Source organism: Poromitra crassiceps (genome assembly GCF_964638095.1).
Source record: "Poromitra crassiceps genome assembly, chromosome: 5".
NCBI classification, from domain to species: Eukaryota; Metazoa; Chordata; class Actinopteri; order Beryciformes; family Melamphaidae; genus Poromitra; species Poromitra crassiceps.
The window spans coordinates 58367883-58394364 of NC_139642.1; the positions used below are offsets into that span (position 1 = coordinate 58367883).

A 26482-nucleotide genomic window follows, 5' to 3' on the forward strand; every position below is an offset into this window, starting at 1 on the left:
GCCTGTGATCATGTCTTCCTTTCTGTGAATAAACCATGTTTCAACTTTTGCTAATTGTTTATTGGAGTTATTTGAGTTCAATAGAAAATCTCACGACATAGGCTCGACACTATAGGACATGTAATAGGACTAGGCATCTCGGATGTAATAGGACTAGGCCTAGCTCGGCCTCGCCCGCAGCTCGGGTGCTGCATGGCCTCACCTGCCCTATTGATTGATGGGTATTTGGTAAAAAATATATATTTGATTTTGTCCATATCGCCCAGCCCGAGCAGCTGTATATTTTAAGGCAGGGAAGGAAACCCTGTTTTTGCATTTTATTTTGATCACAGTCTTGTGACTTTGACAAGATATATATTGTGCATCACCATTCAGCCTAAAAATAACGAGATATGATTTCTGGTCCATATCGCCCAGCTCTAGTTTCCGCTATGAATGGAGTGATGCATGCAGGAGCAGAAAATACAGAGGGATCTGGAAAAATCCAAAAAGAGTTGGGGTCTCACCCAGGGAGAAGCCATCCTTGTGGACCAGCCAGACTTTCTCCGATCCATACCACGCCTGCTCTGCTGCTATCTGCTCCTCTGTCTTCACCTGGTGGACAGCGGGGGACAAGAAGAACGTTACTTTTTTGACTGGATTAATGAACCTCGCTTTCACCATCGAAAGTGGCCATATTCAGAACACATTAGAAATGTAATTGACACCTCAATCAGAACACACTGACATAAGGACCAAGCCGCTTCACTCACTGGACCACTCAAAGTCAATAAAACACCGGTTGGTTCTGATAAGAGTTCAGACAAATCATCACACACTAAAACAGTGGTTCTCAACGAGGGGTCTGGGGACCACCAGGGCTCCTTGAGGGAGTTCCCGGGGGTCCCCAGCAAAGGTATGAATTGTTAACTCATTGAGTGCCAGCCCCTTTTGCAAACTCCTCCTCCGTGGGTGTGTCTCTGGTGGCTCTGCTCGCTCTGAGTGCTGCGTGTGTCAGGCGAGTCTCTGTTGCCTGGATGGCGGCCGCTCGTCAGGGGAGTCTGGATCGGGCTCGCTCGTTTCTGGGGTTTCGGTTGTGAGCTGGGATGAAGCTGCGTCCGATTCTGGGCTTTCTGGGCTTTCTGCTGCGCGTTTCAAAGTGTGCTGCACCCAGAGTCTATTTTCGGAGCCCCCCACCGTTGTGCGCCGGCTCCCAGTGCGACAGCGAAAAGCCAAACCATTCTCATGAGAATGGTTTCATCACGGCTTTTTCTGCTGTTTTTACTCAACTTTCTCTAATCTGGAAAGCACTGTCGCCACCTAATGGGTTGGTAAAATAGGTTATACACATTCAACATGCCCCAAAATTTTACAGGAGATATATTAGGCTTTGATCCACGTCCCACCGTCAAAAAACGCAATTGACGAACATACTCGTCCTTGGCACTCTACGTTAGTATTTGAATTGACGAACATACTCGTCCTTGGCACTCAATGAGTTAAGCTTAACACAATTGGAGGACGTAGAAGAATGACTATGTTGACAGTTATCTCTTTAACCTGCAAGAAATACAGATAGTCATGATTGAAATTCTGGACAAAATCTAGACATTTCTCCATTTCAGGTGCAAGAGACATCATCTTGTCAAATGGGGGTCCGGGGCTCTAATGTGGACTAAATTAGGGGGTCCTTGATATGAAAACGGTTGAGAATCACTGAACTAAAAAAAAACTCCAAATCCAACTCTGGTATGAAAACACTCCGACTTTACAGCCATCTTTCCATAAGCATGTGACAGAATAAGGGCTCAGATGTGGCCACTTTAGGCTATCTGATACCAACGCATGCAGAAAGGCTGTGAAGATCAAGAGGAGGAACATGCAGTGCATGACAATGGCCACACACAGTGAGGAGGCGCTGGAGAGTAGCTTGGACGGAGAGGAGCGGGAGACTTAGCGGCGTATAGGGTTCAATTGATATGGGCTTTTGAAGGCCTATAGCAATAGTTTTGGATACTTTGGGATTGTGCTCTGAAGCAGGCAGTCATCAAACTGCATGAAATCCATCATTAAGATCATAAAGCCAATATCATATTTGTAGGATATAAAAAATTATGATATTTAAAGACAAATATATCAGCAATATACTGAATCGGTCTAGCCCAAGTAGCAATTCCCTCTCTGGTCTGTGCTCCCACACCTTCCCAAAAGCCTCTCACAGTCCACTGGACATCGCATGCTCCTTCAGGCTGGTGTGTACAAATGTGTGTGTGTGTGTGTGTGTGTGTGTGTGTGTGTGAGAGAGTGTGTGAGTCAGTGAGTGTGTGCGTGTGTGTATGTGTGTGTGTGTGAGAGAGAGAGAGAGTATGTGTGTGTGTGTGTGTGTGTGTGTGTGTGTGTGAGAGAGAGAGAGTGAGTGAGTGCTGCAAATCAATATAAACTGTGAGTGAACCCAAACCAAACACAGGTTCAGGATTCAAGTCAATAGAACAAGCCACAGAGGTGGGTTAGGAGGAGGGTTGCATGAGCAAATGTTTGCACACAATAAAACCACACTAAACAACACACAACCAAAATGCTCGGTAACTTGGTTCACTGAAGGAAGAAAAGGGAAGGCAGTAATAAAACAAATTTGAATAAAATAATAACAAAGAAAATATTAATATTAACAAGATTAAAAACAATTGAAAATCCGTTAGTGCTTTACATTACAGTTCGGTAACAACATGGTAATAGGGGGGTAATAGTGTGATAATTAACTAATATCATAATTACCAAAGTAATAGCCAGGTAATAGCTGTGGTACTGTAGTTTCTGTGTAATAATAACCATGAATCACGGCTGCAAAATGCTAAACTCCCTTTTTCCATTTAATTGTATGGTAATATTAGATTAAATGTAGCCTGTGTTGTTTTGATAGTTACTGGGAGCAAACCATGTTAGGGGCTTGCCCAGGGGTGGAGGCGGGGATTCGATCCATCAATCTCCCGCTTACGAAATGCACATGCTAACCGCTACCCCAAGAGAGCTAGCTCTGTGGGCTCGTCCAGGTAATCCCTACGTCTCTACATGTTTGCTTTAATATACTATTAACATGAGATTAAGTGGAAACAGGGAGTTTAGAATTTTTGTGGCCCTTCTTTACCATGTTGTTCCCGAGCTATAATACCAAAAAATCCTTAAAATATTTTATATAAAATTTATAATACTGTAATTCTAAATAGATTACATTAAATATTTAAATAAAACAAAGATAAACAATGAATGGATGAAACCAAGAAAAGTAAAGATTAATTATATCATCATATCATGACTCGATTCAGTGACGACTGGTCATTTTGGATTCCTGAAGTTCATAAAAAATAAAATAAAATAACCTACATATTATGAAATTAAAATACAAGTGCAGTGCCAGAGTGTCACACAGTGTGATTCAATGGGAAAAGTGGACAAGACACACGGCAAACCGCAAGCACATGAAGAGTTTTCTATTCAACAGCACAGCACTCCGTGGCAGAGGGTGATACAGAATGTGGTATTTATGGTCAGGCTGGTGAATTGCACTCAGGCACAGCGCAGGCCAGACCTTAGGTTGCTGGGCTGCTGCATGGGATGCCTGAAGGAGGGCCACAGGGTCCTCTTCCACTGCTCCCTGGTGATTGGCCAGCATGGGGAGGGAGGGTTCAAAGGTCACAGTTAGATATGAGCAATATATACGTAGACTGAACAGCACACACACCCGAGAGCAAACAGGGAAAACAATGTGTCATCCGCATAGGTGGAGATTTTTTTATCATCGCATCAGAAAATGTGCAGCAGCCACGGGGTGCGTAAATATTTATCCAGCAAACCTGCGAGAAAGAAATCTGGCTTACAGTACAAGCACAATAATATGATCCACTTATTGCCATTAACAGTAGAGCTGCTTGAACATTTTGCTATTCGTGGTCAAGTGTAACCGATCTGTGGAAGCCTCAAAATGTTGCTGCAGCAAAAACATCCATTTTCAAGACACTTTGGCTTCGAATGTTTCTTTGCGAGTCAACAAAGTCGAGCTGGAGCCGTGAAGGAGGACAGATGGAAGTGACCAATGAGGAGGCGAGTTACATCTGGAAAGGAGTTAATGCAGATGGAAGTGACCAATGAGGAGGCGAGTTACATCTGGAAAGGAGTTAATGCATGATGACAAAGAGCGATGAGACAGCAACATCTGACAATCATAACTCACCCATGGCCGCAGTCAAACACACTGGTTAAAAAAAAGAAAAAATCAGATCAGACACACCACACACATCCCACTGCTGGAGCAGCCTGGCTCAGATCCAAACATGCAAACAGCGTTTGATCAGGGAGAACCACTCAGCTGCACATGCCGATCTCAAAATAAGAGGCAACGCAGAGAAATGCAAAACTCATGCGGGGGCTGTTCTACTGTGCCGGCCTGATGTGTCCTGAAATCAAACCGTTTCCATAAATAAGCAGCTTAATAAATTGCAACTCATGAGCAGCAAAATGGACAAAACAAGGATAAAGCAGTCGAAAAGCTTTTGTCAGACCGGTTCACACCATACACCATACAACTAGTCAAATGAGAGGGGGGGAAACTAGGTATAAAGAAACCAAGTTCAGATTAGGGTTTGACTGATATGGAATTTGAAGGCCACAAAAAAAAAAAAAAAATAAAATAAGGAAGCTACTGGCAGCCAATATTTGTTTTTTTTTGTTTTTAAATTGGTCCATTTTTGTGCTTTTTTATGACAAGTATTCTGTGTTTCCCCCAGAAACCCAAGACACTAAAGTAATACTATGAACTACTCTTCACACATACTTGTATGAAATCCAATCAAAATGTTGTTGGAGGAGTCAGTGCAGGTTAAAGGAACACCAGTGATGTCATTCATGCACAAATGACATCACTGGTCCACACCTGAACTCAAATCAACTCTCAGCAACTGTCAAACCAAATGAATGCCTGCAAAACGGTTGACAGTTTTCTGATATACTACTAATTTTGTAATGATACAAAGCTGGTTGAAAATCGGCGGAATGTTCCTTTAAGGGCTTGTCATAGACAACCAGTGTGGTATTCTATAATGAATATGAATCGATCAAACTGCATCATATCAGTGGTGGACCACACGCACGGACTGACTGGATGAGTTCAGATATTAAAAGGACATTTTGGCCTCATGTAATAATCAGTCCAACCCTAATACAGATGATCAAAACTGACAAGCAGGAACCAAAAAGGGGACGATGTCAGTGGTAAGAACGGGGTGAAGAAGTGAGGAGTGCCTTACGCTCCAACAGGCCACACGAGTGCAAACAGCGGCCAGGAGGCCCACAGGGGGACCGGGGGGCTGTGGCACCTGGGCGGGTCCCCGCGGCTCTGGGGCCACCGGGACGGAGGCGGAGCCACTGACCACTAGCGGCTCCAGCTTAGCCACAGAACAGCCAGCAGCAGCCAGCACAAGCAGCAGCGTGAGCAGCAGAGACAGGAGGAGGTGTGCGGAGAGGAAGACAGGGAGATGGGCGGGGGAAAGGGGGCGGGACAGAGGGATGACAGGGAGATGGGCGGGGAAAGGGGGCGGGGCAGAGGGATGACAGGGAGATGGGCGGGGCAGAGGGATGACAGGGAGATGGGCGGGGAAAGGGGGCGGGACAGAGGGATGACAGGGAGATGGGCGGGGAAAGGGGGCGGGGCAGAGGGATGGAGGAGGAGACAGGGAGATGGGCAGGGAAAGGGGGCGGGGCAGAGGGATGGAGGAGACAAAGAAAAAGATGAGAAGGTCAACATGAAACTTTGGAAGGAGAAAAGTCAAGAACACAAGCAGAACAGACTCAACACAACGATGTCAGAACACAAGCAGAACAGACTCGACACAACGATGTTAAAAAGCAAAACATGTGAATGATTTGACGTGATACAGATTCCTATAGTGACTGAGCATGTTCTTTGGCAGCATGGAGATGAACGGATAACGTGCAGTTAGGCATGGATTTGCAGAGGGACATATTAGTGAAGACGTTATTGCAGTTGGAGCGTGCTGGAGAAGTGCACCGTTAATTGAGAAGACTAAATCATCTCAAGACCCATAATTAATGAGCTCTCGACCAGTGGGGCCCGTTTAAATCAATTTGAGAAGGTGTGGCGCCATTATGAGCCTGAGTGATGTTAAGAGATAGGGGCAGAGATACAAGCAGGAACGTGGAGGGAGCGGTTTAACCTCCTGCTCGAGACCGCAGGGAAAGAGATATGAGAGCAGAGGATAGCAGAGGTGAGACACTGAGGCAGAACGAGAGAAGGGGGAGATAAGATTCCACTCCGTGACAAATGACACTGGCAGAGCGCCTGTTCTGTCCCATTTGGGATCCGGTCAGCAAGGAGAGAGCCTGCCCAACACCTTCCCCTAACTGTGACCCCAAATATATATATATACAGTATATATACAGTATATATACAGTGTATATATACTGTGTATATATATATATATATATATATATATATATATATATATATATATATATATATATATATATATATATATATATATGTATAAATATACACAGCGCTAAACTAAGAATGTTAGGCATGGTGACTAAGGGTCAGTGTTGGGAGTAAGTAGTTACTGTAACTTAACTACTTTTTTCAGTAACTAGTAATCTAACTAATTACTTTTTCAAATTCAGTAACTCAGTTACAGTTACTAAAATAGTAACTGGGCTAGTTACTAGTTACTTTAGGACATGAAAATAACGGACAACTTCAGAGGATTACCCAGTTTCTGATCCTCAGACCTAGTCCGGGGAGAGAGCTGCAGCCAGAGCCCCAGAGGCTAATGACCTTGATAGGCTATAAGCCTCCCCAATAAGCGAAGGTTCAATGCCACACTGTGGCACAGCAACACTAACATAATGTGTGCATTAATAACAATCGAAGCAGACTTTTAAAAGTAACGCAAAAGTTACTTTCCCTAGTAACTAATTACTTTGAAGTAACTGGTAACTTTAAAGTAATTAAATTACCTTTTGAGAGAAGTAACTAGTAACTGTAACTAATTACCAATTTTCAGTAACTTTCCCAACACTGCTAAGGGTCATATACAGATATCAGATGTTTGTTTAATAAAAGGCAAATATGGGTCCGACCCTATTTTAAGGGGAAATCAGTGAGAGCAGACAGAGGAACACAGAAGGTGGAGTTAGTGGCAACAGATAAGAAGACTCCACAGTCAACACAACATGAGCAGACAGGAAGCCAAGGCGAGACATCGGTGAACGGCAGACAGAGACAGACGACAGAGAGACAGACAGACAGAGAGACAGACAGAGAGACAGACAGACAGACAGAGAGACAGACAGCGAGACAGCGGGGTCGTTTACAGGGGCATTGAAGATCCTCATCAGGCGTCTCTGAGCCTCCTCGGTAGGACTGAGCGGCGCCTCCTACAGGTCAGAGCAGCCACACATTGAGTCCAGGCACCCACCGACACAGAGGAAGCAAAGCTGTAAGGCCATGACTACCAGAGCAAGCCACTAAGAATATACACTTAGCATGATTTCACACACTATGATGTGTGTGGTATGTCGTGTTGTAACACACTATGTTGTGTGTGGTATGTTGTGTTGTAACACACTATGTTGTGTGTGCGCTAAGTAACTGGCCTCCACTCCAGGCATCTACACACCAGTGTTTTGTAGTAAAGGCTGAGTGGCTTATTAAAAAACACACAGAAAAACATAACGCAGTATCCAACTGCAACATCTGTTGGTCCAGAGCAGCATTACAAGCAGTGAAGACAATTCTTTTGGGACTGAAACACGGTGACGGTGACTAAAACAAACATTCCCACACAAAACACACCTTTTGGGTTATTTTGGAAATTATGATTTTTGAGGAGACCTCCATATTAGTAGTGCACCCATTTTGTAAAGTACACACACATACACAACACACACACACACACACACACACAATTAGCAAGTCCTCCACACACACGCACGCGCGCACGTACGCACACACACGCACAATTAGCAATTCCTCCACACACACAAATGCAACTGGCCAGTTAAGAGGAAAATACTTGCTTGCTGGCAAAAGCTGCAACAAACCATGCTCTGGCAGAATTAGTTAACAAATAAAAAGTCATACTTAAATGCTGAGTAAGTCAATCTAATTATCCATTTATTTTTGTTAGCCTGCAATGAATTTAGTGATGTTGACTTTTACTTGATTGACTGTTGTCAACAGACTGTAAATAGGAAAGGTTTAATAACCCTGTATTGTATATTAAGCCCAGGTATTATAGTCACCAATACCCAGTGATGTAGTGGTAAAAACAAAAGGTAGCTAGATTATGACCTACAGTTGATGCTCATCATAAGACATGAAGTGGATTTGGGTAGGTTTGCCCTCCACTACATCCCTCCCTATAACCAACCTATAACCACTAACTAACTAACCACTAACTAACCTATAACCACTACATCCCTCCCTATAACTAACCTATAACCACCAACTAACCACTAACTAACCTATAACCACTACATCCCTTACTATAACTAACCTATAACCACTAACTAACTAACTAACCACTAACTAACCTATAACCACTACATCCTCCCTATAACTAACCTATAACCACTAACTAACTAACCACTACCTAACCTATAACCACTACATCCCTCCGTATAACTAACCTATAACCACTAACTAACTAACCACTAACTAACCTATAACCACTACATCCCTCCCTATAACTAACCTATAACCACTAACTAACTAACCACTAGCTAACCTAAAACCACTACATCCTCCCTATAACTAACCTATAACCACTAACTAACTAACCACTAACTAACTAACTAACCTAACTACAGGTCTGTTCCCTCCCCCGCCTCCTCCTCTCGCGTTCCCCCTGCCCTCCCACCTCTCCTTCTCTGTTCTCTCCTCCTCTCTGTCCTCTCCCCTCTCTCACATTCCCCCTGCACCCTCCCACCTCTCCTTCTCTGTTCTCTCCTCCTCTCTGTCCTCTCGGGGGGGGGGGGGGGGGGGGGGGGGGCGGGATGTGGGGGTGGAGGGGGCGGAGAGGTCTGTTCCCTCCCCCGCCTCCTCCTCCCGCGTTCCCCCTGCTCTCCCTCCCCTGCACCCTCCCACCTCTCCTTCTCTGTCCTCTCCCCTCTCACATTCCCCCTGCACTCCTTCCCCTGCACCAACCCACCTCTCCTTCTCTGTTCTCTCCTCCTCTCTGTCCTCTCTGGGGGGGGGGGGGATGTGGGGGAGGAGGGGGCGGAGAGGTCTGTTCCCTCCCCCGCCTCCTCCTCTCGCGTTCCCCCTGCTCTCCCTCCCCTGCACCCTCCCACCTCTCCTTCTCTGTTCTCTCCTCCTCTCTCACATTCCCCCTGCACTCCCTCCCCTGCACCCTCCCACCTCTCCTTCTCTGTTCTCTCCTCCTCCGCATTTCCCCCTGCGTCTCTCCTTCTCTGTTCCCTCCTCCTCCGCGTTTCCCGTTTTCTCCCCGCCTCCTCCCTCCCTCACACTCCCCCTGCTTCTCTACCCTGGCTCTCCCTCCCCTGCACCCTCATCTCTCCTTCTCTGTTCTCTCCTCCACCACATTTCCTATTTTCTCCCCACCTCCCCCCTCTCCTCCGTCTATATTGCTCATTCTCTCCCCACCTCCTCCCTCCCCCTGCTCTCTTCTCCCCCACACCTCCCCTCCCTTCCCCTATCCTGCTCTCTCCTCTTGCTCCTTCCCCACCTCCTATACCCTCCAACATCTCCCATTCCCTCCCCACCCCATCACCCTGCTCTTCTCCCTTCTCCTGCTCTCTCCTCTGCTCTCCCCTCATTCCTATATTTTCTATATTATCAATTGTTCAAATGTTATCTTTATTCTGTATATTCTTGTTACTGTTGTGTCAGCTAGAATTAGCTAGACATACTTTCTGTGAAGCCCTCTGAGACATGCTTGTGAATTAGGGCTATATAAATAAACTTGACTTGACTTGACTTGACTACATCCCTCCCTATAACTAACCTATAACCACTAACTAACTAACCACTAACTAACCTATAACCACTGCATCCCTCCGTATAACTAACCTATAATCACTAACTAACTAACCACTAACTAACCTATAACCACTAAAGCCCTCCCTATAACTAACCTATAACCACTAACTAACCTATAACCAGTACATCCCTCCCTATAACTAACCTATAACCAGTACATCCCTCCCTATAACTAACCTATAACCACTAACTAACAACCACTAACTAACCATAACTACCCTGAAACCACTACATCGCTCCCTATAACTAACCTATAACCACTAACTAACTAATCACTAGCTAACCATAACTAACCTATAACCACTACATACATCCCTATAACTAACCTATAACCACTAACTAACTGACTAACCACTAGCTAACCTATAACCACTACATCCCTCCCTATAACTAACCTATAACCACTAACTAACTAACCATTAACTAACATATAACCACTACATCCCTCCCTATAACTAAGACAAAATGTCAACTACGGGTGCCTAGGTAAAGCTGGCCATAACAAGCGTCAGGAAACAGTGAGCATGTGAACTGAAACATCTAGCAGCAGAGTCTCAAAGCCAGTGTGGTGGTCAGGTCACAGCCAGCATGTGTTGAGGCTTAGGATAAACAAAGAGCCTGTGAGGTCTGTAATGGTGGACCCTCCGTGAGGGGCTGGGTAGAGACTCTATACTATATATAGAGACAGCCTTTTTACCATATCTGACATTTGGAAAGTGACTGGATAGTTGTGTTATCTCTGCGCCTGCTCATGGGCTATGCTTTGAATTCTTCTCCCAGAATGCAGCGCTGCCTTCAGTAATTGCCTCGACATGGGTCTCCTAGGAGTGGCTAAGAACTCTAAACCACCGGCAACATCATATTCCTCCCCTATTGATGAGCGAGGGTAAATAAGGCTTGTGAGCTACATTGTGCAGTGAGGTCTCGCGGGTGTGTGTGGGTGGGGGGGTAGGATCCTTCTCAGACAACAGGGTTGTAAGGCAGAAGAACCGCACGACATGAGGCCTCAACCCTCCGGAGAAGCTCAAAGAGAACAAGTTCATACAATCCGCAAAAAACAAAAGCCTCATCAGAGTATAGTCTTAACAAATAAACAACTCGCGAACTTGCCAGTGAATCCGAGTTAGTGAACAAACAAGAAAGTTGAGGGGGGCTGGGGGGATTTGCGGGCTTTTGATCGAAAGTTTGCCAAAGCTTGTTCAAATCCCAGGGCCGGCTGGGATGTGGTCGGTGAACGGGAATGAGTAACACTCTCCTCCTGCCTTCAGCAACTACTGTGGACGTGCCCTTGAGCAAAGCACACGTGTCCAACTGGATTAACGTAAAGCAGGCTGGTGCTGAAAAAGAGCAAACACACTCAAGTCCACTTATCCTCAGTAAATAAAAAGCTGGGAAAAACATGACATGTTCCTAGTAGTGAGTTAGGAGAAATGTAGCTGCAAAGACCATCGGTGACCCGAGAAGAGCTAGATTTTGTGGCAAAGAACTCCACGGTGAGGTCACAAATATTTGTGGTGAGTGACTGTATCAAAACAGCAGTGTGCACTTTTATTTCAAACACATGCGTTTACAATTGCCATCCAATTTTCACACCAAGGCTCTACAGCATGCTGAGTGTGGACACCATACCTCTTGGTTTTGAGCAGGGATGGATCCTGGAGGGGGAGACAGGGGGCTTGGCGTGGGACAGGGAGGAGGGGAAATGGGAGAGGGTTTTGGGGCTGGGATGTACGCTGCTGGGGGGGAGATGGGGGGAGATTTTGGGGCTGGGCTGTATGCTGCTGGAGGGGAGATGGGGGAAGATTTTGGGGTTGGGCTGTATGCTGCTGGAGGGGAGATGGGGGGAGATTTTGGGGCTGGGCTGTATGCTGCTGGAGGGGAGATGGGGGGAGATTTTGGGGTTGGGCTGTATGCTGCTGGAGGGGAGATGGGAGAAGATCTGGTGGTTGTCGGGGGAGTAGGAGGGGTGCATTTAGCGGCAGGCATCGACTTGGGCCCAGGTGCGAAACCAGGAGGTGGAGACATGGGTGAGGGCTTGGGTGGTGGGATGAAGCCTACAATGGATGGGAGAGATGCAGGCTTGAAGTAAGAGAACTTTGAAGGAGTTGTGGTTGCAGTTGAAGGAGTTGTGGTTGCAGTTGAAGGACTTGTGGTTGCAGTTGAAGGACTTGTGGCTGCAGTTGAAGGACGTGTGGCTGCAGTTGAAGGACTTGTGGTTGCAGTTGAGGGAGTTGTGGTTGCAGTTGAAGGACGTGTGGCTGCAGTTGAAGGAGTTGTGGTTGCAGTTGAGGGAGTTGTGGTTGCAGTTGAAGGACGTGTGGCTGCAGTTGAAGGAGTTGTGGCTGCAGTTGAAGGACGTGTGGCTGCAGTTGAAGGACTTGTGGTTGCAGTTGAAGGACGTGTGGCTGCAGTTGAAGGACTTTTGGTTGCAGTTGAAGGACTTATGATTGCAGTTGTTGGACATGTGGCTGCAGTTGAAGGAGTTGTGGTTGCAGTTGAAGGCCTTGTGGCTGCAGTTGAGCATTCAGAAGATGCGCTGATAGGGACCGTAGCAACCACAGGAGATCTGACCTCCTGTTTTCTAGCTGGACCGGTGCTTTTGGGCTCAGACTTGACCTCAACTGGTTTTGAGATGTCCTTTTCCTCTTTCATCTCTACTACTGGCTTGACTTTTTCCACTGGTTCGTCCTTGCGTATCCTCGGGCGGAGCTCCCTTGTCCTGCCCCTGCTCATGAGGCTACTCAATCCTTGCGAAATGTCGTCTTTCTCCTCTTTATGGATGGTGTCATGTTTGAAGGAGAAGGCTGACATTTTGGAGCCCCTGGGCACTGAGGCTGGTGCTGGCGCTAGTTTAGCTGGTTCAGGAATGGGTCTCACTGGTTCTGGGGCTTTGGTTGATGTTTGTGTCGTTAGCACAGTAGCCTCCTCCTCGTCTGTGGGTAGGACCTTCCGGACCACACGACGGACTACCTTCACCACTTTCTTGCATGTCAGACCCTGGTCGTCCGTAACGTCCGGCAAGAAGGTGCTGGTGCCCGTAGCCTTGACGTTGCCGCCGGCCGTGCCGTTGACGGCACTCCTGTTCACGGTGCCGTTTTGCTTGCTGTCACCGTTCATGACTGGTTCAGGGCTCAGGGGAACTCGTGGCGGTTCAGGACTCCTAAAACGCTGCAGCGTCTTAAACGGCGGCTCAGGACTTTTGAAGCGGTCCGGCAGTCTAGCGGCTGGCCTGGCCCTCGGCGGGGAGGGACTCCTGACCCGGGCTGCAGGCTCTGTGGGGGCAACTGATGCGGGGCTTTTTGCCCGGAATATCCCCCTGCCAGGGTCTAGAGCTGGCACCGACTGGGCCCGGCTGCACAGACTATCGTTGTCTGTCTACTCACACAGAGAGGAAAGAGAGGAGACAGTTGGGAAGCTGATGCAACACAAGTATCAGAAATAATCAAACAAAACTGAAGCATCATGTCTACATTTTGAGAAAGGGTGGTTCATTTTCATTCATCCCACAAAAATATGCTCTTTAACAACAACGGTGTGACTTAATTTCCTCCAATATTTCTTATATTAGTCCATATTATATTATATTATATTAGTTATATTATGAAATAATGACAACTTGGCATGTTATGATGGGCTGTCATTTTGCCTAAGCCCTGCTGTCTGAATGGGACAGTCAATCAGCGATACAAACACCAAAGTTTGTTCATAACTTGTCCAAGTCCAACTTGTCACTTGTCCAAGTGATCAGGTTAGCAGCACTGCTTGAAAACATCTGGACTCTCATCAGCAGCAGACTCAAGAAATCACAAACCTCGGGGCGGAGTAAATATAAGCAAATAAGTTGGCAATAGTTTTCACTTCACAGACTCATTTGAGCTCACATCGGCCGCATTTCCGATGAATTAACTGATCACAGAATGTCAATATATGTCTAAAAACACCTCATGCCAGTTCCCTGTGCATGCAATTCATACAAGTGCTACTGCAACAGGAAACGTCCATCTAATGTAGACTTCCACTCCACAGCGCTACAAACAAAGAAAGCTGCACAGAGTAGAGGATAGGACAGCCAGCTGCCTAACACATGCCTGACTGCCTCCTGAAATAACCCTGAAATAGCTCACAATATGGGCTTATTGGAGGAAGGTGTACAGCATGGCAGATACAGTGAAGCAGGCGGAGCATCTAGGACAACCGACAATGATTGGCCATTAGCAGAAACCTAGTACAAAACGATTGGCTGATTCACAAACACACAACATTTTATACACACCATTTATCCATTTACACACAAAGTCCTCCCCTCTCTCTATGCCAGCCACTATGGTCGCAAACGGCATACTTAGCTCCTTAACTCATTGAGTGCCATGGACGGACATGTTCGTCATTTCAAATAGTAACGTAGAGTGCCAAGGACGGACATGTTCGTCAATTGCGTTTTTTGACGGTGGGGCGTCGATCAAAGCCTTCTGCCTCTCCTGTACAAATATTATAGCTATTGGAGGTCTATAACCTATTTTACAGAACCCTTAGGTGGCGACAGTGCTCTCCAGGTTAACAGAAAGGCAGAGAAAAACAGAGAATAAGTCGTTGGGGAAACGGAAATCGCATCGCATCCGTATGCATCGATATGCATGAAGCGTTTTAACGTTAGATGTGCCTGCAGCAGGCAGCAGCCAATCTGCTCCCACAATTGAGCTCCTCCATGTCCGGTGCGACAGGCTGTCGCCGACAGCCCATTCGCATGATCAGCCGTTATTATTCTCAACTGGAAGCATACAGTAGTAGCCGGTGACAAACACACGCGGAAAAAGCTGGATGTCGCCGACGCGCACCCTTCACAGTGCAGAGCAAACTCAGCAGAGAGCCACCTCCCATAAGGAGGAGTGTGCAGTTGAGGAGGGGCGGGGCGCGGGGGGGGGGGGGGGGGGGCACGCAGTACAGCACACAACACTGACCCAGACAGACCCAGGCAGCAGGACAGGGTTGGCAAACGCAAGCCAGAATATCCGATGCCCACCAGCAGCAAATCAAGATCAGCAAGAAGCTGCAACCAGCAGCGCACGCAGGGGCCAGCGCTGCAGCTAAAAATATTATTCTGCCAAACAAAATTCCCTGGCCTTCACTGTTTTATTGAAGGAAATTATTTTTGAGGTGTGACTACATCAGAAAATTAGCTTCAGAGTCAGTGATGTGTTTGAAATGTTTAATTTCACAAAAGGGCCATTATCTCAGCTTCTAGAAAAAAACTGCTCTTTTTTGTTAAATCAAGCTATCTTCTCCGGCTGATAACTAAAGAACGGAAAATGATATCAATAAACCTGTTTTTGCTGATGATAGAAAAGAGTCTCATCGTTCTTTTTGCGTGTTCATTGTTTACATAGTAATATCACACAATATTCTGTGGGCCTCGAGAAATCACTGAAAAAAGCTCTGAAACTCTGGCACTGGGAGCGTCCGTTCTCCAAAAGTGGCTGGCACTCAATGAGTTAAAGGAGAATTCCGTTTTTTTTTACACCCTGGGCCTTATTTCCAGCTTTAAATAATCACAAACCATAATCAGTTTGAACTGCAACCCGAAAACGAGGAAGACGGGGCATCTGAAATGATTGTATTTATGTCTAGTCAAAAGCTTATTTTCCGACACACAGCTGCTCATTATGCTTATTATATAATAGAGAGAACGTGAATTAGCGATGTCACGATGTTGCCTTGTTTTCAGGTGGCAGTTCAAACTGATTATCGTTTCTGCTGATGCTAATCAAATCGAAGTTGTCAGGGTGACTTAAAACATCATATTTAAAGCTGGAAATAAGGTGCAGGGTGTAAAAAAAGAAAAACAGAATTCTCCTTTAGGTATTTCACACCTATCACCATTTTCTCCTGCAGGCATTGATTGACTGAGTGCATCATAAACACAGCTTAGAGCCCATATTAAAAAGCAAACTCAGCATGTACGGTACGGTAAGAGAGGGTGGGAGGGGTTTGCAGCTAGTCAGCTCATGAAGCTCGGATTGTAGGTTGATGCTCAATGAATCATGTCAAACATGACATTGATTTGTTGTCGGCCATTTCTTCTCACTCCATGCAAACCCCACTGTTGGGTAAAGACTTGATTGTTCTGGCTCCTCTGTCTTTGTGCTTTTGCCTTTTGTCAGATTTACCAGACGGAGACTTTGGGGAACGTGTAGTTGCAGCCCCAGACATAGGTTTTTGAAATGGGTCTTATATACTTACAAAGGAAAAGGCAGGGATGTGATGAATGGCGAGTAAACATCAAGTTACACCGACTTAATGGCAAAACAGATATTCCATCTTTCCATGCACTACAATTCAAAGGTTTATAATGGAATGAACTGCGTGGATTAAAATGCTATAGAGCGACAAAGTGACCGCCTACTTCCTGCTTCAGCACTGTACCAGAGATTTTCATCCGCCATTTATTTTCCCATAGACATTTCGTAAAAAAAAAAAAAATGTTTTACTTGTTCAAACCAAACGTTCAGCTAACGCTATAATCCGGAGAGACCATAGAACATTTCACTCGGACCAAAACTTAAAAAAATATATATATATTTTTTGGCCCGAGTGAAATGTTATGCGATCTCTCCTGTATCTAAATATATCTGAACCGTTTGGTTTGAACAAGTAAAACTATTTTTATAAGCATTTTATGAAATGTCTATAGGAAAACAAATGGCGGATGAAAATCTCAGGTACAGTGCTGAAGCAGGAAGTGACGTTCCACTTTGGCTCTCTATAGCACTCTCAGTCTCAAATGTGCACCCTGGCTAATATTATGGAAGGAAACCTATTGGCTGTTCCAAGTCTGGCTGATAGAGAAGGCCTTAATGGGATTTGTGGGCTTAACGGATTTCTCAATTACCAGCAAGTGAATGAAGAGGAGGAACGCTCTGAAGCTCTGAAGCCACCATAGATCGGAGAGATAGATTCCTTCGACTTCGCTCATCATATAGCCTACATGCCCTTTGTGAGGGATTGGGTCAAGCGAAGAAATAATGTGTACTTTATTTGCTACCTCACAGTGCGAGGTTGCAGCCTACCACCTACTCACAACCATCACTGTTTAGAAAGCTCTTTTCCAGGGCCTGCTCACAGTGCCTATATCCCCCAAGCATTTTGTTGTTAAATTAAAAAGGCTAAGTGTCTGTGACATTGCATCTGGCCTCCGCAGTTTGGAAATTACTTTGTTCGGCAACCGTGTGGCCTTTTTCAAATCACTTTGTTATGTAAGTTCATGCGGCCACAAGAGGCACTATTCTGTTATAAGCCCCCAGTGTGGGAACTTTGGCTGAAATATAGCATGGAGCTAAATTAACACTGACAATCTAACAATGATAGGTCTGAAAGACTAGTGAAGAGTTTCTTTCTAGGGTAATCTCAGATTAACCGGGAGAACACTTTGGACTGGCAAGACCCAATCTCAAACTATCTGACCACTGCGCGTGTGACACTGATTTCAGATCAGTCCAGTAGTCCCAGTAAATCTGCAGAACATACAACAGCAAATACCTGGACCTTCAGATCTATGAGGAGGACAGACTTTGAATGAGGCCTGGAAGATGCGAGCCAGCACTACCGTGACTCCGATGCCCAGAAATCTGTGATCACCCGAGTGAAGCCTCGTTCTAAGACTTTGGTGTGAGTTACTGTTGTCCTAGCAAGCAGAGGGATAATATTCACACTTTGGCACACTTACGCTCTTGGCGCCTGGCTTGTCTTCTTTGACCTGAAGGTGTTGGCATAGAAAGGGATCTAGATCAAAACCTTGACACCATATGAAGCTGTTGCTGGGTGACACCACTGCAAACCACAAACCATGCAAAACCCCAGCTGACGTGAGTGAGCCATCTTTCACTTCCTTCATCTTTGCACGGCCGGCTCTAGTCATATTGGTGCACAGATTTGATTTGTGACCAGCGTCGCCACGCCCGTCCCCCCCCCCCCCCCCCAGGTGACCACCTATAGGGTACCGCAGGGATGATGTATGTTTGTAACCTGACGCTGCCAGATGGATGTAAGTTCGTTCACATTTGTTTCACAACTGTGAATTTGTGGAACAATGCCGCCCCCATCTGGCGGAGTCAGGCTAGTATGTTTGTAGGCTTAACCAGAAATCGCCGCCATTTTGGTTCGTCAGTGGAAAAGTCTATGGGGGTTTTAGAATGGGCATTTCACTTAAATGCATCAAATAAGGTCTGTGGTTAACAAAATAATTGGGAATGCGAATTTGGGTTGAGCAGGGTAATCTTAACAAACGTTAATCACTTTTGTGCCTTTTGAAGCGTTTTCTAAAAATCACGTAAAAAAAACGCATTTATGTTCCAAAAGTCATACAAGTTATTAACGTTTGTGAAGATTATTCTGCTGAACCCAACTTCACATTCCCATAAACTTTTGTTAACCGTGTGAAGTGAAAGGGAGTGAAATCTCCATTCTAAAACCCCATTCACTTTATGCCTGACGAACCAGGAAGTATACCTCCGGACTCATTCCTGTGGTTCTCTATCATATGGCCTAAGTGGGCGGGCAGCACTGCATCTTCGCGTAGCAAAATCTCTGTCTTTAGACACAAACAATAGGGGCTATTATTTCAAGACCTAAAAAACCGATGCACTTGTCGTACTGCAAGGCACTTTGGTCAGTGTAGTCGTGTCGGGCTAAAGGCATAGGTTGTGTAAAAATCACAGAAAAAAAACAGGGAACTATAACCAATAAATGTGTATCCATGAACGTGGGAACTAATAGCCATCACATTGGTAAAGTGATCCATGCAAAGGCCAAACGTGGTTAGAGACACATGTACAGTAAAAACCCACGCCGTGCAGTGTTACAGTGCGTTATGAACACGCCGTGCAGTGTTACAGTGCCTTATGAAATGTCCAAATGAGACTTCCCTTTTGCTCCCAGAAGGAAAAACGCGATGAGAAAGCCATGTTGGCTGAGCTGATGTCATGGGCTGCGCTGGATGATGAGGGGGGGAGGGGGGCGGGGTTAGGAAAGGGGGAGGGAGGGCGGGAGGGAGGGTGGGTGGGTGGGTGGGGGACGGACAGATGGAGAGACAGAGATGCAACACAGAGAAGAAGATGACGATCTTCACACTACAGGCAGAATCGTCGGTTCTTCAATGTCGGGCGGAACCTCGACGACAGAGAGATGAAGGAGGTCTAGGACAGAGAGAGAGAGAGAGAGATGTAGGAGGAATAGGGGATTACAGCAAGATTGTAGAAAGCTAAACTAAACTAAACAGATGGCACATAAGATCCCCCACAGACACACACAAAACAAGGGGAAATCTTCAAATACAAAGTGTCGTAGAATTATTCAAGAAACACTCAGTTGACTGCTGTTGATGATGCTTTCTTTTCAGTGCACGGACAATCAAATTAATCTATCTCTCATAGATGCCACCCAATATTTATGCCCGCTGCTCAGGTGTTGGAGCTTATAGAGGAAATAGATTTTTACATACAACCAGCCTGCAGTGACACCTACAGGTCTGGTGGCGCACAACATATACTGTACGTACACACAATTCCACAAAGGGTTCAAAGATCAACTAAAATCTATAGGATAGCCGTGTTAAAAGGTAAACAAAGCCATAGGCATAATAATGTCCTCAGTGTATTTGTACAGCAAATAGGAGGGAGGCTGGTCTCTCCCCCCGTCATGCCCAGGCATGGTGCTACTTGGCTGGGTAAGATGAGCACCGACAGCCCTGATCGCTGTCCAGAACGTGTTTTACTGGGTGTCGGACAATGTCCAGGCTGGCACGACCGTGGGAGGTGTTGAGTGTGAGTGTGAGTGAGTGAGAGAGTGTGTGTGTGTGTCTGTGTCTGTGTCTGTGTGTGTGTGTGTGTGTGTGTGTGTGTGTGTGTGTGTGTGTGTGTCTGTGTCTGTGTCTGTGTGTTTGTTATCAGTGTGCATTGAACTAGGGCACTGACTAACAGGCTTATTTTTGGACGAGACACTGGAACTGTGGGGCTATGGGCCAATACTGCCCGTTGAGTCCCTGAGAGGAAGTCTGTGGAAACTAGGCCAAAGAGACTACCGTATATACAAACACATAGGAAGGAGCATAACCAGATACATTTTTCACACTGATCCTGGTTTGAATACGTCAAAATCTGATAGCAATTACCAGAAGAAGAAAATACTTTTCCAGTACCTCCCCGGAGTACGTTGAATGATGCTGATCATTATGCGATAGACCAAAATACATATCCGGAGCATTATTTTGAGTCGTCGTTTGTTTTTATAGTTGGGATAAGAACTTTCTGGACTTATTTCTCACACAAAAGCACATAAGCAAATGAGAACTGGTCCCGATCTAAGAATCCAACATTTTGATTTTCAACACTTTCCTTGCCTAAAAATCTATACTGAAACCATTGAGTAGGGTAACTGTCATTGTCATACTTTATTTTTTTTGCTACAGTTTTAATACCAAGCCATGTGCACATACAGACACAAACAGAGAGGCAAAGTGAACGTCACTTCCTGCTTCCGTGTAAAATTGTGTAAAATGCTTATAAAAAATAGTTTTAGTTTTGGTTTGAGCAAGACAAGTAAAACTATTTTTAAACATCGTTTTTATAAGCATTTTAGGAAATGTCTATGGGGAAAATAAATGGCGGATGAAAATCTCTGGTACAGTGCTGAAGCAGGAAGTGACGTTCCACTTTGGCTCTCTAATAGAGGACCATTGAAAAATGGTAACATGTCTGGAACTCCAACAACTGCATTCGACCACACACAGCAGACCTGGATATAGCATGGTGACAGGCAGCAAATGTTGCTCAGTCACTAATTTGGGGAGCTGGTGTGTTTGTCACTGGAGATAGAACACAGACCTCAACTTACCTGAGTGACTCACTGAGCAACACAACCTCTGAGCAACACTTTGAGAAAGAACGAGCGCGGCCAACATACAATCCCTATTGCACAAGTGACCGTTCAGTCCAAATGTAACGTGGAAAAGCAGAGAACCAAGACTCTGATCTGAACTCCAGAGAAGCTTCTCTGCACAATAACCGACAGTCGGGTCTTTGTCAACTCAAAGAGAAAACATTTTTTTCAAGCTTTCACACGTAGAGGAGCTGTATTTCACAGGAGTATTAACACTTCTAATTCAGCAAATGCGCCCGCATCACCAGAAAAGCTCTTGGCCGGGTATTGCAATCTGCCAATGTGTGTACTGTATTCTATTTACTGTCGATGTAGCAGCTGTGTGAAAAAAGATCCCGTCTCTTGTGTTTCTACTTTTGAGAGAAATTAATTCATATTATACACAACATATTAAGCACCTAGGAAAAAAAATTGCAAAATCTGCAAATTATTTTTCTTCTTTCTTTACCTTTATTACAAGGGGAGCAATGCTCTCTTTTTCAGGAGTGCCCTGTTCACATTCACACACACATTCACACCTGGAAGCTGACCAGTACAACCACAGTCTGATCTGCTGGCCACTGAGCAGCTCCACCGGAGCGGTTGAGGTTAAGGGCCTTGCTCAAGGGCACCTCAGTGGTGGTAATGAGGGAGGGGCCAAGAGATGCTTGTTCACTTTCCCCACGCATATTTATATCCAGCCGGTCCCGGGGATTGAACCGACGACCTTCCGGGCACAAGCTCGCTTCTCTAACCTTTTGGCCACCACTGCCCCTTGTCTGATGAACTTTGACTCCAACACACACCCAATGAAAAAAGGCCCAGCATCCATTCAGACAGAAGAGCAGCTTCCAGACCATCGATGAGTGAGATTCTCCCCAGAAACTGTCCCACACGCTGACCACCAGTTCCATCACTAATGAAACTGTCTGTTTATATCCAGATGATAGTCTGCACCCAGGGGGATACAGCTGCCTCTGATTGCTCACGTCGGCTCAGGCTAATCTATGATGTGTGATGTTCTGATGAATGAGATCCTGGTGGGAGGCGGGGAGACAGACGACAGCAGTCTCGCACACAAAGGGAAGGAAGTGTTCTGGGCACATGGCGTCTCACTCAGGAAGAAACACACAGCTGCTCCTCGCGGCTACACTCATGTTGACAGTCAACCGGCTAATTTGGGGGAATCGGAGTGAATTTGACAAAACGATAATTCAATCACAATTAAAAGAAAAAAAACACAACGATGACAAATGAAGTGTCAAAACCCACTTATGATGATAGTCGTTCATAAAATCGCCTTAGCTAGTGACACATGACTGAAGGAGCATTGAAACCTCAAGACAAACTCAGCTCTCCATCATGACGGTGCAGGCCCACACCAGAGCTTCCATCGTGCGGTGGCCATATTGCCTATAGCGCTTCTCCACGCCGGCCCCAACCTCCTTTCCACACACACTTCTCACATGTTGCCACTCTTACCCGAGAACATACAGAGGGGGGGAAGAACCGGTGGGGAACGGAGCTCTCGAGTCGAGGTGAAGGCTTCTATGGAGCAACCTCAGCTGGAAAAGCACTGAAGCTTCGCCCCTTCGCTGTGGTCAGCGCTAAGAATAGATGCTACCGGCTGTGGAGCGCCGTCGAGCCAGGCCCGCTCCGCTTGCTTCTCAGATATGTTGTTTCCACCGAGAGGGAACTCGTGCTGCTTCTGCCCCCCCCAAAAAACCCTGTACGTTTCCTCCACAAAGGTACCTGTTAAAAAAAATCCCTGCGCCAAAAAGGTCAAAGGTTACTCCCAGAGGTACCTGTTAAGTGAGTTCATGAAGTAGTTCCCAAAGTCGCACGTCCACGTTATTTCCACAGAAGAAGAAGTGGCGGGGGGGCCGAGGCAGTACAGCAGGAGAAGCTGACAGACAGGGAGACTGGATGGCACACGGTGGAGTGTGAATGAGTGAGGAGAAGCAGAGAGGGGGGCTCTGATAGGCTGTGCTATTCCTGCCCGTGGACAGAGAGAGACGTGGGGACAGCTGTTGTGATAGCAGGGTCCCCGGCCAGGCTAAAGATAGCAGCCTGCACTCCCCCCACTCAGCAGCACGCTCCCCCACCCCCAACAAGTCAACCAGCAGACACATACCCCCCCTGCACCCCCACCCCCAACAAGTCAACCAGCAGACACATACCCCCACCTGCAGTTGCTCCGTCACCTCAACTGCTTCTGTGTGTGTGTGTGTGTGTGTGTGTGTGTGCGTGCGTGTGTGTGCGTGCGTGTGTGCGTGCGTGTGGGTAACAAAGGGTGGAAGAGATTAATTTCATTTACTCTTGTTACAAACATGGAGTATCTGTCTGTGTACTTGCTTGAGGTCAGTACTAATAACAAATATAATATGTCATCATTTAACTGAACTGAAAAATCAAGTCAAACTTCACCTGTGTTTCAACTGGCATGAGGGGGAGTAGATGAAGACACACTGTTCAGTTTTGGCTGAACTCCAGTTAGGGCTTGGCCACACTGATCCGTGGTGTCTGTCCGTGTGCGTTCATTTCTCTGTTCACTTCCATTCCAGTTAGTGAACCTAAGTCAACTTAAAGGAATAAGGCCTTGACATTATTTCCTTTAAGTCAGTCATGTTTTGGCTGAACTACTTGCATTTTAAATATGTACAAATGCAAGAAGCATTGCATCAGAACCTGCCCAGTGACCAAATGCATCTGCATCAAAGCTGCACTAGCATTGTGGAGGAAATTAGCCAACCCAACTGTCACATTAAAGGCGCAGATGTATCTAGAATAGCTACCCAGGCTAGCTTCATTAGCATCCATCCAGCTAGACTATTATTGGTTTCTGTTAGCTTGGGTGTTGTGATGTCTAGTTAGCATAGCTGGATAGCTAATAGCAAAACAAACGTCAATGTAGTCAGATTATTAATTTTTTCCCTCAACCATAGTCTGAGTAATGACATATGCATTTCAAAGTTTGGATGCTTAACATAATCTATTAAACTCTGTTGAACTCTATATTTCTTGTCCTTTTACATTGAGGCAAAACTTCCAATGTCCAAAAGATTGAAAGTAAAAATGTTTCTAAATGAGCAAACATTTCCTTTAAGTAGCTCATTAAGTAGATTTGTACAACAATAATTTGAAGTCTGCTTTCAGCAAAGTAGCAGCACTTCTTACTTGAGATGAATTATGTGTAACTCGTTCCAGCTGACAACAGAATATGTGACTGTTAAGCAGAGTCCTGACACAACTGTGCATGTCTCAGGATGCACGTTAGAACCAGACTTAAGCTGGAGTGGAGATCTCTCCAGTCTGGGCTTTTGCTTGTACGTACCTGACCAAAGAGTCCACTCATTTTGGAGCGGTCAGTACCCCGTACAGTACCGGCGCCGTAGGAAGATCCAATCCCGCCAAAACCTTCTCTCACCGTCCCGTCTCAACTCTGTATCCACTCAGCTTTCCCCACGTGAGGTCTGTCTCAAATCAACTCAAAGTGCATTGCAATGCCCACTCTCCTTTACAAATGTTGTTTTTTAGGTATGAAATCTGTTGCATTTGACCGTGCAGAAAAACATACGAGGTGTGGCAAAGAGACAGACGGCGAGGCATATGGAGGAAGGTGACAAAGAGAAAAACAGAAGCGCGCTGGAAGCGTGCTACAGAAGTACAGGAAACAGTGGCTTGACTCTTGCCCCACATTTTGACTAAATGACTAAACTTTTGACTTGTGATGCTGAACCCCCCAAAATATTAGCCAATGCTAGAGCTGACTACAAATCTATTAGCCCAGTCTATCTAACCAGTCAATGGAGAATAATGTAATTGAGGCTATATGCATACCTGCTATGGTAGAATACAATACAAGGCACAGTTTTTTTTACACTTGCAATAGAGAGGTAAAGAACACCAGCATGTGTTGAGACGTGCTGATCACTGGATGGAGACCAGAGAAAACTCCATAGAAAATATGATTTTTTTTTATTATGTTTTGGCCCTGTAGCCTTCTTCAAGATCAAGAGTTTAAAACAAACAGGCACTGGTAGACGAAGTTAAGTGAAGTTATCCTTTATTTATCCCCATGGGGAAATTCATCCTATATATATCCGACTATATAGACAAACAACGGCTGGTGATAATGCTTCAAATCAAGCTCAAGCAATCAGAGTAGAGTAAGAACATCAGGAAGGCAGAGGCCATCTTGACCTTGAAGAAGGCCAGAGGGCCGAAAAGTCACCAAAGAAAGAAACTTTTCTATGGAAAAGCCACACAACTTTCTCTTCTTTCCTACAGCTTTACACTTGTCCAAATAAAGCAAAAATGAATGTATGTCACAAAAGAATAAATATCTATGTTGATTTGAGCTGTGCTATTGTAGCCTAGTCTAGACTGGGACAAACCTCCTGTCAGCTCAACAGAATCCACAGCTGTTTGTGTAAATGGATTAAAGAGAGAGCCTCGTTAACTGGCTGGCCTCAGTGTGACCGATGCCCTCTAGAGGCCGTTCTGAGTAATCGCTCTTCTTTGTCTCTGACAGCATCCTTCAGCGTGCGCAGGGCTCTGTGACAAAGTGTCTCGTGTTTGAGGCGCTATCAAAATAAAAGCTGACTTCATGTCCTCTCCCTCCAGAACGTCAACAGGGAGTTTCTCAAGGCAACAAGCAGATCCTCTGTCACTCTGTCATCACTTCATTACGCCGGTTAAATTCCCCATAATATCATCATCCACAATAAAGGCATTGCATTATCCACCCACGCCCACATGAGAACACATGTCTCCAGGGCAGGCAGCACATGTCCTGACTCCATCCGCTTCTTCTCACCATCTCACACCACTAGAGGCCGCCACTCCCTCTCACACCACAGCTCTCAACACCAAGGTTATTAGTCAAACTAAACTAAACTAAAAAACGAATGGGGTTCCTGAGGACCATCTCACTGAAAAGATTCTTAACTATCCGGGAGCCGTTTCTGGCCTACCTTGACTCGCCCGGCAGGTCTCTCATAAACCCCGTGCGTGGGATCCCGTGCACAACATCTCTTACAAGCACATACGCACCTCACGCGGCTGGTAGCACCGTGCTGTAATGTTGGAATGTCGATAACATATGTCTGCTTTTTCTTTCTTTTCTTTTCCTGTGTCTGAGTTTGTTTTTGTTCTGAAAATTGAAAAATAAAATATTGGGATTTTTTTTTTAAACAGACTAGGTGTGAACAAAACATTTAAGATATGAAATACAAATAAAAACTAGACTTTAAGGGGGGGAAACTAACCGAAATGATATGACATAAAAATAAAATATACAGAAATGTCTTTAGTTTTAGTCTTTGTCAATTTGGTCAAGTTTCTCAACACAATAAACATGAGGAGGTATTGGTGCATTATGTTTATTGGGACTGGGATGTCTACGTGTGAGTCAGTTGCCGTCACAAAGTGTTGCGTTTGTATTGTAATACCTACAAATACATATAAAAAAGAAGAAAAAAAACAAATAAAAACGAACACAAAATGAAACCATTTTAAACA

At 45.5% G+C, this 26482-nt stretch overlaps 1 protein-coding gene across 2 annotated transcripts in view; it reads right to left on the reverse strand.

Annotated features, from left to right (window-relative positions):
• Nucleotides 1-26482, reverse strand: part of myo18ab (myosin XVIIIA b) — a 213398-nt gene that overhangs the window by 130916 nt on the left and 56000 nt on the right. For both annotated transcript variants that reach the window (XM_083637540.1, XM_083637539.1), the window contains exon 3: nucleotides 507-594. In XM_083637540.1, coding sequence (XP_083493666.1) covers nucleotides 507-594 — 88 coding nt within the window. The remainder of the gene's footprint in view (nucleotides 1-506; nucleotides 595-26482) is intronic.